The 18,433-nt window shown below is 39.5% G+C and overlaps 1 protein-coding gene across 1 annotated transcript in view; it reads left to right on the forward strand.

Annotated features, from left to right (window-relative positions):
• Positions 1-17,400, forward strand: part of STMN2 (stathmin 2) — a 57,459-nt gene extending 40,059 nt beyond the window's left edge. Inside the window, exons 4-5 of the mRNA XM_055546338.1 lie at positions 8,546-8,737; positions 17,179-17,400. Of these exons, the coding sequence (XP_055402313.1) occupies positions 8,546-8,737; positions 17,179-17,238 (252 nt within the window). The 3' untranslated portion in view covers positions 17,239-17,400. The remainder of the gene's footprint in view (positions 1-8,545; positions 8,738-17,178) is intronic.
• The last annotated feature ends 1,033 nt before the right edge of the window (positions 17,401-18,433 follow it).

An 18,433-nucleotide genomic window follows, 5' to 3' on the forward strand; every position in this document is an offset into this window, starting at 1 on the left:
ACCTTTGATCAAAGCCTGGTTTCACCACCTAATGGTTGTGTGACCTCGGGCAGGTCACTAATCTCTCTCTGTTTTATTTTGTCCATCCGTAAAATGAGACTAACAGTAGGACCTACATCCTGGAGTCACTGTGTGATTTAGACGAGTTACTCCACATAAAGGCATACCACAAGCACTGTGAAAGTGTGAGCTACTTTTGTGTAAAAACGTATCTAGTTGCCAGCCTCACAGAGATGACGATCTAGTAAACTCATGATTTTATAAATTTTCTCATTAACACATATATTGAAATGTTACATACATTTTGTGACTATTTTTAAACATTATAAAATACCAGTTATCAAACTATAAGAACAGTTTGATAGGTAACATATATAAATAGTTCAGCCTAACTAAAAGTAGCTGGAAAAAGATTGATATTATGAAAAAATGATGAAAATTTAAGGAATTGGATGACATTGATAAAATCTCATGACAACATAGATTAAATTACAAAGAATACTACTCACCCACTCCAGTAAGCTATAACTGGCACGCAGACGATATCGGCACTATCAACTCCAAAGTCACTGAACCTCTGAAAGAAAGTCATGTTGCTTATTCTTAATAATATGGCCTTAAAGTGGATCATTTGCCACCAAATCTGATAGGCTTGCCTCTTCTGTCTGCGGGCATCTCACATTGCAGACAGCAATTCAAGTCGAAGTCAGAAAAAGAGGGGGTGCTTTGTATAACAATGGATTGTGAGTCAAAGTGTTAGATTATACAATTCAACACTCAGGAAGCATTCTGCTCCTTAGAGAACCTAACACGTGCCCTACAGACTCTTCATGCATGTTATCCCCTCCGTGTAGAGTGCCGCCCTCCTCACCTTCTGTGATTCTTTTCCTGGGAGTTAACCGCAGTGAGTGCATTACAGAGTCTGGCAAAGGGCTCATTCTAAAGGTCTTTGGATTTTAATCATTTTAAATTTCATCTTATACATCTGATTCTTCTACACAAAGTGAATAGTAAACCCTCTTGTTTTACATAATTATATTCAATCATCATATTTAACGAGGCTTTATTTGTGACTTTAGCTGGGTTAATACAGTTTTTTCATTGTTAATAGGAAAGCAAATAATGAGATATACATCCTCTAACCTACTACCACAAAAGCACTTAAGAACTAGGACATCTAATGTCTGATAAATGGTTCTAGAAGGCAAGGAATAGTAATATAGCCAAATGATGCAAGGGGACAGGAACATAACAAGTTAGAAATATGCTTACCTCAGAACATATAGAGATAGACACTAGCACTCTCTAAACTATAGTCTTAAATCTCCTCTGTGTACACAAAGTAAAATGAGTTTTATTATACCACTTAACTCAAATTTATCTTCCATTTCATTTATATAGTAATTAAATGCTTATACTCAGTAATATAAGAAATGGTAATGAACCTCTTTGGAAAATTATATAGTTAAAGTGTTCCTAAATGCACAATAACTCTGCTCACTATCTCATTATTTTTCCCTTCACATACCACTCTTGTAATTATTCCAGTGGTACCGAGTTCAGCGTGAGGAAGTTTATGCCTTGAATAGGCCGTTCATCATTAACGAACCTCCACTATTACAATAGCAATATGGAGACCATCCGTCCCTTCAGCTCCCAGACCGTCATGCTGGATGTCTTAGTTCTATAAATACTTTGCCTTGACATTTGCATTATACCAGCTGATCATTATCATGCCCTCATTTTCTATTTCTAAATTTCTGTGACCTTCAACATTAGGTACATACTATTCAGAAATGTTTCTCCAGGGTCAGATCTTTTTTCCTTAAGCAATTTATTTTTAACAACTTTCAACAAATCCCGCTTCTCCAGCTTCCCCATCAGGCAATCAAGATTCCTTTCTGCTAATGTGCTCAAGTGAGAAATAAAACAAGAATACCCACTCAACCAGGGCTTCCCAGGGGCACCAGTGGTAAAGAGCCCACATGCCAATGCAGGAGACATGAGACGTGGGTTCGATCCCTGGGTTGGGAAGGTGGCTTGCCATTCCCCATGGAGGAGGGAATGGCAACCCATTCCAGTATTCTTGCCTAGTGAATCCCAGAGGAGCCTGGTAGGCTATAGTCCATAGGGTTGCAAAGAGTCGGACTTGACTGAAGCGACCGAGCACGCACACACACACACACTCAACGATGTAGCAAAATCTTCACTTCTACTGAAATTAAGGAAAGTGTTTCTTCCACTTTTGTGTACTCGATCCTCACACTCATTTCATGTCATGTTTTAGGGCAGTTCTCTGGACCAAATACTTATTTGCTCCTTGATAGAAATATGAGAATCAGAACCAGCAAGGCTGTGACTGAGAGATTAAGCTATATTCATGAGAGAAGCACTTTATCCCCAGGAGTAAAGTTAGAGAAGTTATTCTGAATGCTGGGCTTTGTAAGAAGGAAGAATTATGACTTTCTGCAGCAATGCAGTTCCAGAAATCTTAGAAACTGAGCTTGAGGCCCTCAGGTCTGTTAGCTCCATGGAAGAATTTAAGAGTTGAGTATTTATGAGGAAGGATCAAAATGGGGAGGAAGACATTGTCTCAGTGAGGAATTCTCTCCATAGTCATCTCATCCTATATTTGAAACGTATATAATTGTGAGGTCCTACGAACACCTCAGTGGAGGCACTCGTGGCTATAACAGGTGAGCGGCCCTGAAGGGTCACCTGGCCCAGCTTGGCAGGCCTGCTTCATTTAGCAGTGGCCTCACATGAGAATGCTCTATTCTGCCTTCTGTTTCTGTTTCACCCCATTAATTGAACTAAAGAAATGCACTTGACACCTAGGCTGGGTAATCTCATTTAGCCCCAAGGACTGCAAAAGTACTAACGCTGTTAATTGAGGCATTTCAAACTGAGCCAAATGCCACACTCCTCTCAGGGCAATAAGCCTGCCTCCATTACTGTTCATGGGCCCCGTGGGAAAGTGTGTTCACACAGACCAAATGTGTCCCATTCCGGCAACAGAGTTGAAAAGGAATGTGTTGCTCTATTACCCTTTTAATGCCAAAGGCTTCCCTTCTCCATCCTCTTCCCCTGCTGTCTCCTGGCTGCTTTCGACTCTTTCATAAAAGAAAATTAAAAGTGCAATTATAAACCTCAACCTACAATGCAATTTCACAAAGTTCCAAATTTAAGCATCTGAAATTTAAAAACTATGCAATTGCCTCTTGAAAACTATTAAAACTAGAAATGACACAATTGCCTCTTGATAAATGTCTGTGGTAACTCTCTCCATGAGAAATGGACACAAAAAAGTCCAGGTAGATCCTCTCTGGGCAGCGCTGGAAGCTCTGATCTATGGGAGGAGGTGGAGGGGAAAGGGACTTACTAACTCACTGAGGAGAAGGTTCACGTTTCTGCTGCCTTCAGCAGCCTTGGCTGATGGACTTTGTTGTCAGATCAGATCAGATCAGTCGCTCAGTTGTGTCCGACTCTTTGCGACCCCATGAATCGTAGCACGCCAGGCCTCCCTGTCCATCACCAGCTCCCGGAGTTCACTGAGACTTACATCCATCGAGTCAGTGATGCCATCCAGCCATCTCATCTTCTGTTGTCCCCTTCTCCTCCTGCCCCCAATCCCTCCCAGCATCAGAGTCTTCTCCAATGAGTCAACTCTTTGCATGAGGTGGCCAAACTACTGGAATTTCAGCATTAGCATCATTCCTTCCAAAGAAATCCCAGGGCTGATCTCCTTCAGAATGGACTGGTTGGATCTCCTTGCAGTCCAAGGGACTCTCAAGAGTCTTCTCCAACACCACAGTTCAAAAGCATCAATTCTTCGGTGCTCAGCCTTCTTCACAGTCCAACTCTCACATCCATACATGACCACAGGAGAAACCATAGCCTTGACTAGACAGACCTTTGTTGGCAAAGTAATGTCTCTGCTTTTGAATATGCTATCTAGGTTGGTCATAACTTTCCTTCCAAGGAGTAAGCATCTTTTAATTTCATGGCTGCAGTCACCGTCTGTAGTGATTTTGGAGCCTAGAAAAATAAAGTCTGACACTGTTTCCACTGTTTCCCCATCTATTTCCCATGAAGTGATGGGACCAGATGCCATGATCTTCGTTTTCTGAATGTTGAGCTTTAAGCCAACTTTTTCACTCTCCACTTTCACTTTCATCAAGAGGCTCTTTAGTTCCTCTTCACTTTCTGCCATAAGGGTGGTGTCATCTGCATATCTGAGGTTATTGATATTTCTCCCGGCAATCTTGATTCCAGCTTGTGCTTCTTCCAGTCCAGCGTTTCTCATGATGTACTCTGCATAGAACTTAAATAAACAGGGTGACAATATACAGCCTTGACGAACTCCTTTTCCTATTTGGAACCAGTCTGGTTGTTCCATGTCCAGTTCTAACTGTTGCTTCCTGACCTGCATACAAATTTCTCAAGAGGCAGATCAGGTGGTCTGGTATGCCCATCTCTTGAAGAATTTTCCACAGTTTATTGTGATCCACACAGTCAAAGGCTTTGGCATAGTCAATAAAGCAGAAATAGATGCCTTTCTGGAACTCTCTTGCTTTTTCCATGATCCAGCGGATGTTGGCAATTTGATCTCTGGTTCCTCTGCCTTTTCTAAAACCAGCTTGAACATCGGAAGTTCACGGTTCACATATTGCTGAAGCCTGGCTTGGAGAATTTTGAGCATTACTTTACTAGCCTGTGAGATGAGTGCAATTGTGCGGTAGTTTGAGCATTCTTTGGCATTGCCTTTCTTTGGGATTGGAATGAAAACTGACCTTTTCCACTCCTGTGGCCACTGCCGAGTTTTCCAAATTTGCTGGCATATTGAGTGCAGCACTTTCACAGCATCATCTTTCAGGATTTGGAATAGCTCAACTGGAATTCCATCACCTCCACTAGCTTTGTTCGTAGTGATGCTTTCTAAGGCCCACTTGACTTCACATTCCAGGATGTCTGGCTCTAGGTCAGTGATCACACCATCGTGATTATCGGTCGTGAAGATCTTTTTTGTCCAGTTCTTCTGTGTATTCTTGCCATCTGTTCTTAATATCTTGTGCTTCTGTTAGGTCCATACCATTTCTGTCCTTTATCGAGGCCATCTTTGCATGAAATGTTCCTTTGGTATCTGATTTTCTTGAAGAGATCCCTAGTCTTTCCCATTCTGTTGTTTTCCTCTATTTCTTTGCATTGATCGCTGAAGAAGGCTTTCTTATCTCTTCTTGCTATTCTTTGGAACTCTGCATTCAGATGTTTATATCTTTAGTTTTTACTTCTCTTCTTTTCACAGCTATTTGTAAGGCCTCCCCAGACAGCCATTTTGCTTTTTTGTATTTCTTTTCCATGGGGATGGTCTTGATCCCTGTCTCCTGTACAATGTCACGAACCTCATTCCATAGTTCATCAGGCACTCTATCTATCAGATCTAGGCCCTTAAATCTATTTCTCACTTCCACTGTATAATCATAAGGGATTTGATTTAGGTCATACCTGAATGGTCTAGTGGTTTTCCCTACTTTCTTCAATTTAAGTCTGAATTTGGCAATAAGGAGTTCACAATGGTCTGAGCCACAGTCAGCTCCTGGTCTTGTTTCTGCTGACTGTAGAGAGCTTCTCCATCTTTGGCTGCAAAGAATATAATCAATCTGATTTCGGTGTTGACCAGATATCTGGTGATGTCCATGTATATATATATATATATGATGTCCATGATGTCAGAGGAATACAATCTAAAACCACCGCTATAGTGGATTTTGAAAAGTTAAGCTTTGTTTTGCTTTATTTTGATTGATCTGGTTTTCTTTGATATCCTGAAGCTGCCACATGGTTTTCTGCCCAATACAAGAGAAATGTAAGGCCCTAAACTTATCTCTAATTCTTGGATACATTGCATCCGAGTTTTGTGATAACCCAGACTTCTTTCCCTCTACAAGGTTTTCTGGCTAAGGCTAAGTCACTTCAGTCGTGTCCGACTCTGTGCAACCCCATAGACGGCAGCCCACCAGGCTCCCCCGTCCCTGGGATTCTCCAGGCAGGAACACTGGAGTGGGTTGCCATTTCCTTCTCCAATGCATGAAAGTAAAAAGTGAAAGTGAAGTCGCTCAGTCGTGTCCGACTCTTCGCGACCCCATGGACTGCAGCCCACCAGGCTCCTCCGTCCATGGATTTTCCAGGCAAGAGTACTAGAGTGGGGTGCCATTGCCTTCTCTGAAGGTTTTCTGGACTGGAGGTTATATAGATTGAATGAACTTTCTGAAATGAAAAATCCAAGTCATTTCCTCTTACTTTTTTGTGGTACTTCCTCAACTGTGACAATTCCTATCAACACAGCCCCATTCAGTGTACTGCAGACAAAGGAGTTAGGGAAGGGCTGGCTGGCACCACGAGGACACCTGAGTCTACTAACTGGTGACAACTAAAGGGATTGGAACAAATATCCTGAACATGTGAGATAACCAAGATTCTACATCTGGGTTTAGTTGTAGCAGGAAGTTCAGTTGCCATCAGCTCCAGTCACAGTGTGTTTTGAGTTTTACTTTCAATAATAATGGCTGCCATTTGCTCAGCACTAACTTACTCGATATGAGACACTGTGCTGAATACTTTGCAAACATTATTTCATTTGATGCTGGCAAAGAGTCCTATGAAACAGTTACTATCTTTACCAGTATGCAAAAAAAAATAATATAATAAAATAATATAATAATATAATAAATAAATAAAATAATATAATAAAATAATAATCCCATGAAGACTTTTCTCAGAGAGAAACTTGAAACACACACACACGTTTAGCCAGTCTCCCTTGCCCCGTGTCGCAATTCTGTAATCCTGGTAGCAAGAGATAAGCAAAATCAATGCAGGATTTTTTACCAATAGTCCCACCTAGAGGCAGGAGGATGAATAAACTAGAAAATATTTTTTGTTTCTTCCAGAAGGGTTCCATTAGATCTTGAATTTCTATTAATATTTATCATTTTTCATATTAGATTTTTGCAAGCTGTAACACAGCAAGAATGAAATTGGGTCTACTGAAGATGTCAGGAAACTACTATGGGGTTAAAGCAAAAAGTGGGGGCTAGTCCCCAAAACTGTCTGTTTAATGTCCAGTGAGTCACTAGACATATTCCTGGTAAATGTCAAACACATCCGCAAAGACTCTTAAGGTTATATGATTTTACTATTCCTGTAGAATTTTATCTGAAGAGAAGTTTCTTCCCCTCTCAGACTTCATATCTTTTATACATCAAGAGCTCTCCAGTAAGGTCCCACAAGCACTCCCATCAACTGAAATGTCTATTAATGTTTTTAATGGTAATCAATACTTAGCCCATGGACTATTTTTTGATCTACCATTGTTTAGATATTCACATTTACAATTACTCCTATGAAGGTTCACCTCAGAGGACCAACTGATCCCAAGGAATTATCCCAGAATGATGGATGTGTAATAATTTAGTCTTAAACCTGGATAGTTCAGTCTTGGGTAAGGCTTCTCTTAGCTGCTTGATTGTGGAGGAAAAGATGAATGTGGAAAGATATTAATGTATCCAGGGCAACCAACACAGGACTGAAACACAGGCTTGACACCAAAGCCCATGCCAGAGTGTTTTTCAGAAAGTAGTCTGAACTGCCTGCATTACAATCACAGGGGATGCTTATCAAAAATATAGATTCCTGGGTGTCATGAAGGAACCACAGAGTTAGAATCTCGAGGTGGATACTAGGCCTCTGCATATTTTACCAAGCACCCCTGTGATGATTAACATACAGAACCATCCAGCTTCCTGATGCTGCAGGAGAATTACAGTGCACAGAATGTGGGGGCTGTGTGGGAACGGGGTACACAGGGCTCTGATGATTCTTCTGTAATCCCTGAGCAATCTCAGGGTTTCAAAGATGACCCACGTGGCTTTGGCATGTTCAAGACGGGTCCATAAAAGGACTTTCTGTTGTCTGTGGCCACATGGCCATGAAGTTTGCAGTATTCACAAGTCTCCAAAGACAGTTTGGTGCAAGGGAAGAAAGGGTGGAGGTAGGCATGGAATAGAACAAGAAAGTGAATTTGACAATTTTACCAGGGAAAGTTGAAAGGCTCATTGCAGGGCAGAGCCTACAGCTAATCAAAACAATGAGGCAGGGAAAAGACGGGAACTTGCCCCAGTCCTCACCTAGTTTCCACAGGCTTCCATGGATGTTGTCATTCACTGATTGATTACAGCATTCCCTGTTGCATAAACCCTTAGCAGCAACTCATTAAAACAAAAACAAGAACTCTTCCAGCAGGGTTAAATGCTTCCTTAAAAGTCTGTGCAAAAGACTCACAGCTGAAAATTCAGCTCACCACTCTTCCCAACTCACTGATTCTATAGAAAACTCAAAGGTGTGAAGATGAGAAGGGAATTGACAATAATGCTCAAGGCTAGAAGCACTATTCATTTAAAAAGAATGCTCTTTTGAATCAGTGGACCAGTGTTCGGCCAGGTTTGTGTCTGGGTGATTCTGAGATGGCTGTGTCTCTCTTCCCCAGTCTCAGGAGGCTCAGGTGCTGAAACAACTGGCGGAGAAGCGGGAACACGAGCGAGAGGTCCTCCAGAAGGCTTTGGAGGAGAACAACAACTTCAGCAAGATGGCAGAGGAGAAGCTGATCCTGAAGATGGAACAAATCAAGGAGAACCGTGAGGCGAATCTAGCTGCTATTATTGAACGTCTGCAGGAAAAGGTAATCGTAACATAGAACCGAGCAGATGCACATTCGTATGCAACACACAGCGAGTGAATTCTCAAATACCGGGCATCAGAGACTTAAACTCTGCTGCAGGTGCAGAAGGCACCTAACCCCATGGGCAGTGTCTCCTGCTCTGCAATGTGGTTGAGGAATATAAGTGTGACTTACAGCTGGAATTCTCTCAGGTTTTCCAGTACTGAATAGACTGAGGGAGGCCGATTCTTGCTTTTCAAATGTATATGAGGCTTCAGTACAAATCTTAGAAATTCACCTACTGGAAAAATATTAAATTGGAAATGTTAACTATTTTATATAAACAGTAATACATATCAATAATATAATGAATATTTTTAAAAATAATAATATAAAACAATAATATAAAATAATATATGTAATATTTGGTCTAATGTTTAATTAATATATAATATTATATATGTAACTTATTGTCAAAATATATTTGGACATGTTTCCATAGGTTTGGAAAAATATATTTGTCAAAAGAGGACAGAATATTTATGAACAGTGGAAAGCCCTTGTAGGAAAATCTACATGGAAAACTGGGCTTTCTTTGTGGCTCAGTCAGTAAAGAATCTTCCTGCAATGTGGAGACCTGGGTTCAATCCCTGGGTTGGGAAGATCCCCTGAAGAAGGGAAAGGCTACCCACTCCAGAATTCTGGCCTGGAGAATTCCACGAAATGTATAGTCCATGGGGTCGCAAAGAGTCAGACACGACTGAGCAACTTTCAAAAAAAAAACCATGGAAAACTAGTAGAGGAAGTTCATTACCTCCAGATCTGGCACCCTGGTATTTTTCTTCTCATCAGTCTGAATATATGATGGCCATTCCCATCAGTCAGGATGAGTAGTACTGGAGATGCTCTGGAAATTATTCTTTCAGAACTATAATATCTTTTATTCAGGATAATTATGAATCAACCTTCATCTCTCATCCTGGGCCCTAAAAAAATAAAATAAAATGGCGTTGCTAGGAATGGGGCATGCTGATCTTATCCAGGATTGGCAATTAGACCTCTAATCTCAAGTACAAGATTTATATCACTCCACGGCAATCCAGGAGCATTACTGTTTTTTTTTTAATTACACACACTCGAACACACAGCACATCCTTCTTGATTTCAATTGTAAAAGAGGTCATAAAATTTGCATATTTAACTAGTAGTTCCAGAAGTGTTGGTTTTTAATGGGCAATTTCTTTTTCTCTGCATATTTATCTTCACCCACCCACCCCCTTCCACCAGCTCCTTTTTCTGTCATCCAGAATCAGGCTCCTCCATACAGACAAACATACATTCATACGTATATGCATGAATACATACAGTTTGTCCTATAAATATTCAGCCCATGGAATTATTAGTATTTTTCACATCAAGCTGCAGAATCTCCATGCGTGGGACTCAAGCAACCCTATTTTTTTTTTAACTCTCCAGATGATTCCAGTATGCAGCCAGGTCTGAAAACTAGTGGTTTGTAGTCTGTTCTGATATAAATCTCAGCTGACAGCATTCTATCTTGTGCTGAATTATGCAGCTCACATCATATGTAAGGCCACATTTTCCCTTATTCCATGGCTAGTGACACTTGCCAAGATCTGTTATCTTTTCAGTAAAGTGGAAATACTCCTTAGAGAACACCGACTTTACTTCCATTTGATGTATTTTAAATACACTGTTTTTTGTTTGCATACGGTATATGTGTTTGTATATACTAAAACTACTTTCCTTTTTCCTAACATAAGAAAAGTAAATTTTTTATTATGGCCAATATCTAGCCTTTTGTCTGAATGAAATTACTACAGTGAAGTTAGAACTTTAAGGAAAGGGTCAATAATAATACTGAAAGTGTATGAAACTGCCAATATAACATAAGCTCTTCTGTAATCTCCCACAAAAGATGATCATTACTGAAATGATACTTAGTAAGTTGTCATGAGGTGACCACACTAAGTGCCTTTTATACATTTTAATTGCCCACCGTTTTGACAGTCTTCCCTGGCCCTACCAATTAGCCGAGAGATGTGATAAAATTCCACATGAGGTTTTGCAACAATCTGCCTACCACCCAGCGCTCAGCCCCCCTCCTCCTTAGTGAACTGAACTGAGTATTTGAACAGAGCCTGTCCCTCAGTGGTGACTACAATGGTGTCCTCCGTGTCATTCGCTCATGAATTCCCACAAACCTCTCGGAGTCCCAGCCATGTTAGCTCAAAGCCTTTATGCTCGTGTTCAGTTACTCAGTCATGTCCGACTCTTTGCAGCTCCATGGACTGTAGCCCACCAGGTTCCTCTGTCCATGGAATTTTCCAGGCAAGAATACTGGAATGGGTTTCCATTTCCTTCTCCAGGTGATCTTCCTGAGCCAGGGATCCAACTCACGTCTCTTGCATCTCCTGCATTAGCAGGAAGATCCTTTACCACGAGGGAAGCCCCTCAAAGCCTTTAGCTGAAAGCCTAAAACAAAAACAATTCCAGTTGCACTTTAGAACTTCCTGACAAGCTCTTTTAAATGAGACCTTCTGATGTAATCATCTGGGGCAGAACCCAGAGATCAGCATTATTTTCAAAGCTTACCAGGAGACACTGGTTGGACATGAACAACTCAATGGACATGAGCAAACTCCAGGAGATAGTGAAAGACAGGGAAGCCTGGCATGCTGCAAAGAGTCAGACATCACTTGGTGTCTGAACAACAAACAGCAACAAAGTAGACACTTGTATTTAGCCCGAGTTAAGAAACTCTGAGTTAAAGGCTTCTTAAATGTTTTATTTTCTTGTTATACGTTATCTCGAAATATTTTCATCTTTGTTCCATGAAAGTGTTCTTTCTTCAAAGAATAATGTTACACTCTTTTTTACATATATTTCTATTTGTTTACTGAATAAATGAGCAACTATAAAAATATAAAAGCACCAACATGTAAGTAATATGTAGGGAAATACTGTGTCTATGTGGTTCACCACTGAAAATGCAGCACCTAGAATGTTGCTTGACACAGAGGAAGAACTCCACAAATATTTTTGAATACATACATACATATCAATGCATACATACACAATTTAGCTCATGGTTCTTCTTTTCTCTCTGTTCTTTTCCAAGGATTCCTCCTGCCTCCCACAATTTCTACTATCTCCTGTATGAGAACTTACCCTCATGATTATTAATCATTAGCTTAAGAATTATTAATGATAATAAATGTAGTTGTAATGATGCTACATTTCCCAAACATATATTATGACACATATTAGCTTCGTGCTCAGTACAGTTTTGAATGTTACTCTCTTTCTAAAATTTCCATTTCTCTTTCCTTAGCACTACATTCTTAACGCTCCCACTTATACAGAAAAGAATCAAGTGACAAGGGTGTGGACAAAAAGATACCTGGGCCACAAAGACCTACAGTAGGCTGATGTGTTTTTGTCACTCGAATTGATATAAACAGTCATGCCCAGGTCACAATAATGTAACCTGGGGATTATGACAAACACTGAGGTGAAATTGAAAATGTTTTTATTCTTTGAATTTCTATTTCTCAAAAAGAGGGGGAGGGGGAACACCATGCAGAAAGGATAAGAGACTCTTTCTCCCTCACCCAACACCTCTTTCTTCCCCTCATGCGCTAGAATATATCCCTCAGAAAGCTCACCGTTTGACACATTAGGCCCCATGAGTAGTAGCAGCTTTGTTATCAAACCCAACCAGGAACTGGAGTGAATAGTTAATCATGAAAAATCAGTTAAGGCAGATCTAATCATTTAAGGCATATATTCATTAAGACTTCCCCTATGGCTCAGCGGTAAAGAATCTGCCTGTAATGCAGGAGATGTGGGTTCAATCCATGGGTCTGGAAGATCCCCTGGAAAGGAAATAGCAACCCACTCCAGAATTCTTGCCTGGGAAATCCCATGGACAGAGGAGCCTGGCAGGCTACAGTCCATGGGGTTGCAAAAGAGTCGGACACAATTTAGCAACTAAACAACACAACATAGATGATAGCTAGATTTAGGAGATTGGATAAAGAACATGGAGGGAATGGGGACTACTAACTCACCTAGCAAGTCATTTAAGAAGATTTCTACTGAATCTTGATGAATTCTCTTAATCCAATTTATAAGACATCTTGGCTTCAAAATTTTACTGAGTCATTCACTAGCCAATGTAAAGACCTCCCAGCCTGAAACTTTGTAACAAATACTGAAGGAGTTTTAGGTGTTTAGGAGTGAAAGAGAAAAAAAGAAAAGAAAACAGACTTCCTTGACAACTACTATACCTTATTCAACCACAAAGTATAGAAATGAGACTGTTTCGATGTAACTGATACTTTCACCTCTAACAATGGATGAAAGGTCAAGTGAAAGCATAATAGTTACTATTTTAGTGATAATGGTGTTACTAATATGACTTAGTTTAAAAAGATACAAAGATTTTAAGAGAGTAAGATTCTGTGAGTCTTTATCTCAGAAGTAATTTTGATAACATATAACTATTTAGGTAGAGATTTCAACCATTATCAATTTCCACTTATTGTAACCTTTCATCCTTCTCATCTGATATTTGGGTTTGGGGGGCGTTTTTTGTCATTCTGAGTCATGAGTGACATCTATGTAACTATTTCCTACGGAATATGTCTTATAAATGAATCATGAAAGGAAAAAGAGGATCAAAGCTAACCTTCATTGATTTCTCACTGTAAGCCAGGTATTTGGCACATACTATGGAATTTAATTCCAGAAGGAAATATTGTAATCATCCCCATTTCACAGCTAAGGAACCCGGTCCTTAGAGAAATCAAGCCATTTGGTCAAGATCACAAAGCTAAGGACTTTGGAGTCTGAACAAGTCTCTCTGACTCCGAACGTTTATGCTAAGTTAAAAATGTAACTTGTGCCAACTCTTCACAGTAAGCAGACTGGATTGAATTTGGCAATAAGGTGTCCATGATCTGAGCCACAGTCAACTCCTGGTCTTGTTTTTGCTGACTGTATAGAGCTTCTCCATATTTGGCTACAAAGAATATAATCAATCTGATTTCGGTATTGAACATCTGGTGTTGTTCATGTGTCGAGTTATCTCTTGTGCTGTTGGAAGAGGGTGTTTGCTACGACCAGTGCATTCTCTCGGCAAAACTCTGTTGGCCTTTGCCCTGCTTCATTCAGTACTCCAAGACCAAATTTGCCTGTTACTCGAGGTATCTCTTGACTTCCTACTTTTGCATTCCAGTGCCCTATGATGAAAAGGACATCTTTGGGGGATGTTAGTTCTAGAAGGTCTTGTAGACAATTACCAACATTTTGCTGATTGAAAAAACAGACTGTGCTGAAAATGACAAGCCCACTGCGTATCTCCATTTGATTCTCCCACATTTTTATATGGAATTGCATTACAATTTTAAGTATATTTGATGATTTGAATATAAAATTTTCAAATAACAGATTTACTAAAATACCTGAAAATAAACAATATTTTCCCTAGGAGCACAGCCTTTAAATTTCCTGTTTTTCTTTTTTCTTCAGTTCACAGATTATATTTGTTCTCTCCTATGGCAAAATCTATTTCTTTACAACTAATTTTTTAAGTTGAGTAATAAGTGTGCTCCAAAGTAGCCTAATAATACTAATTATAATCTTTCCTTTTATATTGTAAATTTGGGTTTATATGAATCTTTAGACTTGAGGCTGGTTTTTTTTTCCTAGCATAGTGATGGTCTGAGCTTTTTCTCAATTTTTGTCAGAACTGAGCTCTTACTAATTAGTTTCTTCCTGCATGAGAAAAAGATTTTACAGCATCTTTTTCCTCATCAGAGCAGAACAAAAAGAAGGAAGAGTCAGCTGCATCCATGCTAATTCCCCCGTGACATTTCCAAACAGGACATGATTTCTCTATACATGCTTTTTTCCCCTTTTCTTCATGGCTTTTGAATGCAGACAAAAAGCTCATTTAAACCAATTACATAAAATTGCTTTTAAACTCTTTCTCTAGAATCAACTTGCTGCTTACTGTAATCCTGTATTTTTGAAGGAAATGTATGGCTATATATATGCCTTTTTCTCCAAGGACCTACATTTGAAAAGACACATTTTTTTCCACACAACTATAAAATTTTCTCTGCTCACTCACACTAAAACTACATAGCAGTGGTTGAGGGGTGGGGTTGGCTGCAGAGCCAGGCTCTCTGAGTTTAAGTCTCAGCTCTGCTACTTGTTGGTTATGTGATCTTGGGCAAATGGCTTAATCTTTTTGTGCCTCAATTTCTTCATCTGTAAAATGGGAACCATAATAGAGTCTCCATCACAGGATTGTTGTGATGATCAAAGGAATTAATACAGGCAAAATCTGTACTTATGCAGAACTGGTACATGTTAAGTGACTAGTAAATGCTTAGTATTATAAAGAACCTATAAGCAAAGATTTTTTGAGATCAATAGAGCTTAATGATAAGATTTACTTTATGGCTGGTCAAGGTCATTGCCTCTAAAGGAATTTGTAAAGCTACAAGAAATTTCTGGAGCTACAGGGGGGGAATAGCAATATAAATAATATTCTAAATAGAAAATTCATAATAATAATAATTTTCTATTTTAATTTAATAAACATTTAGATCCTATAATAGGCAAGGGACTAAATTAAAATTGAAAAATACTAATATCATTATCAACATTTATTTTTCTATTTAGAATATTAGTTATACCTACCAACACTTATTTAGCCCCTATAATGGACAAGGGGCTTCCCCAGTGGCTCAGTGGTAAAGTGGCTCATTGGCTCCTGCCAATGCAGGAGATGTGGGTTCAATCCCTGTTTCAAGAAGATTCCCTGGAGAAGGAAATGGCAATGCACTCCAGTATTCTTGCCTGGAAAATCTCATGGACAGAGGAGCCTGGTAGGATACAGTCCACAGGGTCCCAAAAGAGTCAGACATAACTTAGAAAATAGACAATAATAGGCAAAACCATGTGCTTAGAAGAACGATGTACTAAAAATAGCATTCCACATTGCCTATCAACTCCCTCCTCAGAAAGTTTAGTTCCCAAGTCAAATTTAGCACCTCAGTTTCTCATGTAAACAAACATTCATTGATCATATACTATATGCAAAACACTCTTTTGGGCCCTGCAGATGGAACAAAAGTGAAAAAATACAGCCCTGGCCCTCAGGGAACTTCTAAATAAGCACCTGTCAAAGACAGCAGATGAAACAGGAGCAGCAATGCCCAAAGTACAGGTTAGAATAAAATGGCTGCCCCGTGAAAGAGATTTATGCACATTTACAAATGGAAAGTGAGACAGTTTTCAGTCTAATGAAAATCTTCATGAAGAAAGAGACAACCACTACAGGGGTTTAAAGAGTCTTCTCCTAATACAATTTTGTAAAGTTTAAAAATAAAATAAAATTTAAAAAATAAAATAAAAATTAAAAAAAAGAAAGAGTGATATATTATAAAGAAAAAAAAAAAATAAAGAGTCTTCTCCTGACAGATGGCGATGAGAGACTAGGAATTGCAACAATTGAATATCTCATGACAATTCCATTAAACCAAGAAATCAAGTAGGTGTAGGAAAAGAGTAGATGGTAAGGTTGGAGAGGTCATTTGGACGACTCAAGTTTTGAAAGACTTTGATTAAGGAGTTAAGAATTTAGGAAGCATACATAGGGTCTTCTTCCTACATCCCATCCTCCCAAAGTGTCCATTGGCAGTTACAAATCCCTTAAAGTGTTAGAGAAAAGGAAAAAGACCATCAAAAATCATAGAGAAAACAGTGTGCTATTTTATTGCTATTCTGATGATTTATACAGTAGTCCTAATAGTCAAAATTCTCTTAACTATATGATCTATATGATCGTTTTGTCATCATTTTAATCAAATACAGGGACAAATTTTTTAAAAGACAGACGAGACTGTATGGTATTTCATTGCTGTTCGCTAGATTCAGACAGTAGTCCTGAGAGTCAAAATTCTCTCAATCAAAAAAGAAAAAAAATGAAAAAGAAAATTGTCTTAATCATGTGATCTTTTGGTCACTATTTTAGTCAAATACAGGGATAGTTTTTTTTTTATAGACACTATTAGTTTTCCATGGTCTTCTGTGACATGACGCTTATTGGATGCCATGTTTTACTTTCTTGTGAAATGAGAAAGTTGTCTCCTAAAGGAAATGGCAACCCACTCCAGTGTTCTTGCCTGGAGAATCCCAGGGACGGTGGAGCCTGATGGGCTGCCGTCTATGGGGTCGCACAGAGTCGAACACGACGACTTAGCAGCAGCAGCAAAGGTAGACACTAAATGGGAAGGAGGTGGGGGGGGTGAGGAGGAGCTACTTTCTGTCAAGCGCGTAGTATGTAAATTACTGGGCGGGGCGGGCTCTCCTGCTCCTCTGTGGAAGAGGCGCGTGATGTCTACTCTCCCTCTGGTGTTTTTCAGGAGAGGCATGCGGCGGAGGTGCGCAGGAACAAGGAGCTGCAGGTCGAACTGTCTGGCTGAAGCGACGGAGGGTATGGCACGCCCCACCATTAGTAAATCCCCCTGCCTATATTATAATGGATCATGCGATATCAGTATGGGAAATGTATGACATGGTTTAAAAAAGAACTCATTATAAAAAACAAAAAACAGAATCAAAAATAAAAAAAAAAATCAATGCGGTCTCTTTGCAGAATGTTTTGCTTGATGTTTAAAAAATACCTTGGATCTTATTTTGTAAATACTTACATTTTTGTTAAAAAATACAAGTATTGCATTATGCAAGTTATTTCATAATCGTACATGCCCTGTAACAGGCTTTCGATGTTGTGTCTTTCCACTCAAATGAATTTGCTAGGTCTGTTCTTTTGGAAGCTCCCCACGTCTGACTCCATTCCCTACCCTTTACATTCCAACAGAAAAATGAGGTCAGTAGACAGTCTTTGGTGCTAGAAACCCACCATTGCCTAATGACCTAGACAACTTGGTAATCTTTGGACTTGACTGAGACCATACTTCGATCACTGGTATTATAACTCCACACAAACCACCACATTTGTTCGCTCATAATCTAATAACTGCCTAGAAACTACAAAACCAGGCTAAGTAACACCACTACTCGTAGCATTTACTTCTGCTTCTACTGGATTATGTGCTACAAATGTGCTTTGGCTTTAGAAAGGGATGGATGAAAAAGACAGATCTGAGATCAATCTGGGTAGAAGCAAAAAGCTGAACCTTTTAAAGTGCTGAACACAGATCCCAACCCAAATGGTTCAAGCAGCCGTGAAATCGCTTTTCATGAAGTGGGCTTAATTCTCTAGTTTAAGTTCTTTTGATGGAATGAATTAATGTGTCAGGTGGCTTATTTGTGGATGCCATGGTTGATGATGTTCATTTTAAGCTCTTACCTATAGTACAAGTACATGATGCTACTGAATATTTTTCCACTTGGAAACTGTGAGCTGGTTGTTGCATTCAAACACACACGCAAACACAATCAAAAACACTGCGGATTTTCACTTAAGCTGGTCTTTCTTCCCCAGTGTGAGGCAATCCTGCCAATTAAAAAAAAAAATTCTCCATCTGTGAGGGCTGATGCAGTCGAGGGGGCTAGGCAGGGCATTTGTGCCAACTAAGAGAATCACCAAATACCCACCGTGAGTACCTATCGCAGTTTTGAAGTCGTTTCTCCCCCAACTCCCAACTCCTGAAG

Source organism: Bubalus kerabau, chromosome 14 (assembly GCF_029407905.1).
Source record: "Bubalus kerabau isolate K-KA32 ecotype Philippines breed swamp buffalo chromosome 14, PCC_UOA_SB_1v2, whole genome shotgun sequence".
Taxonomy (NCBI): domain Eukaryota; kingdom Metazoa; phylum Chordata; class Mammalia; order Artiodactyla; family Bovidae; genus Bubalus; species Bubalus kerabau.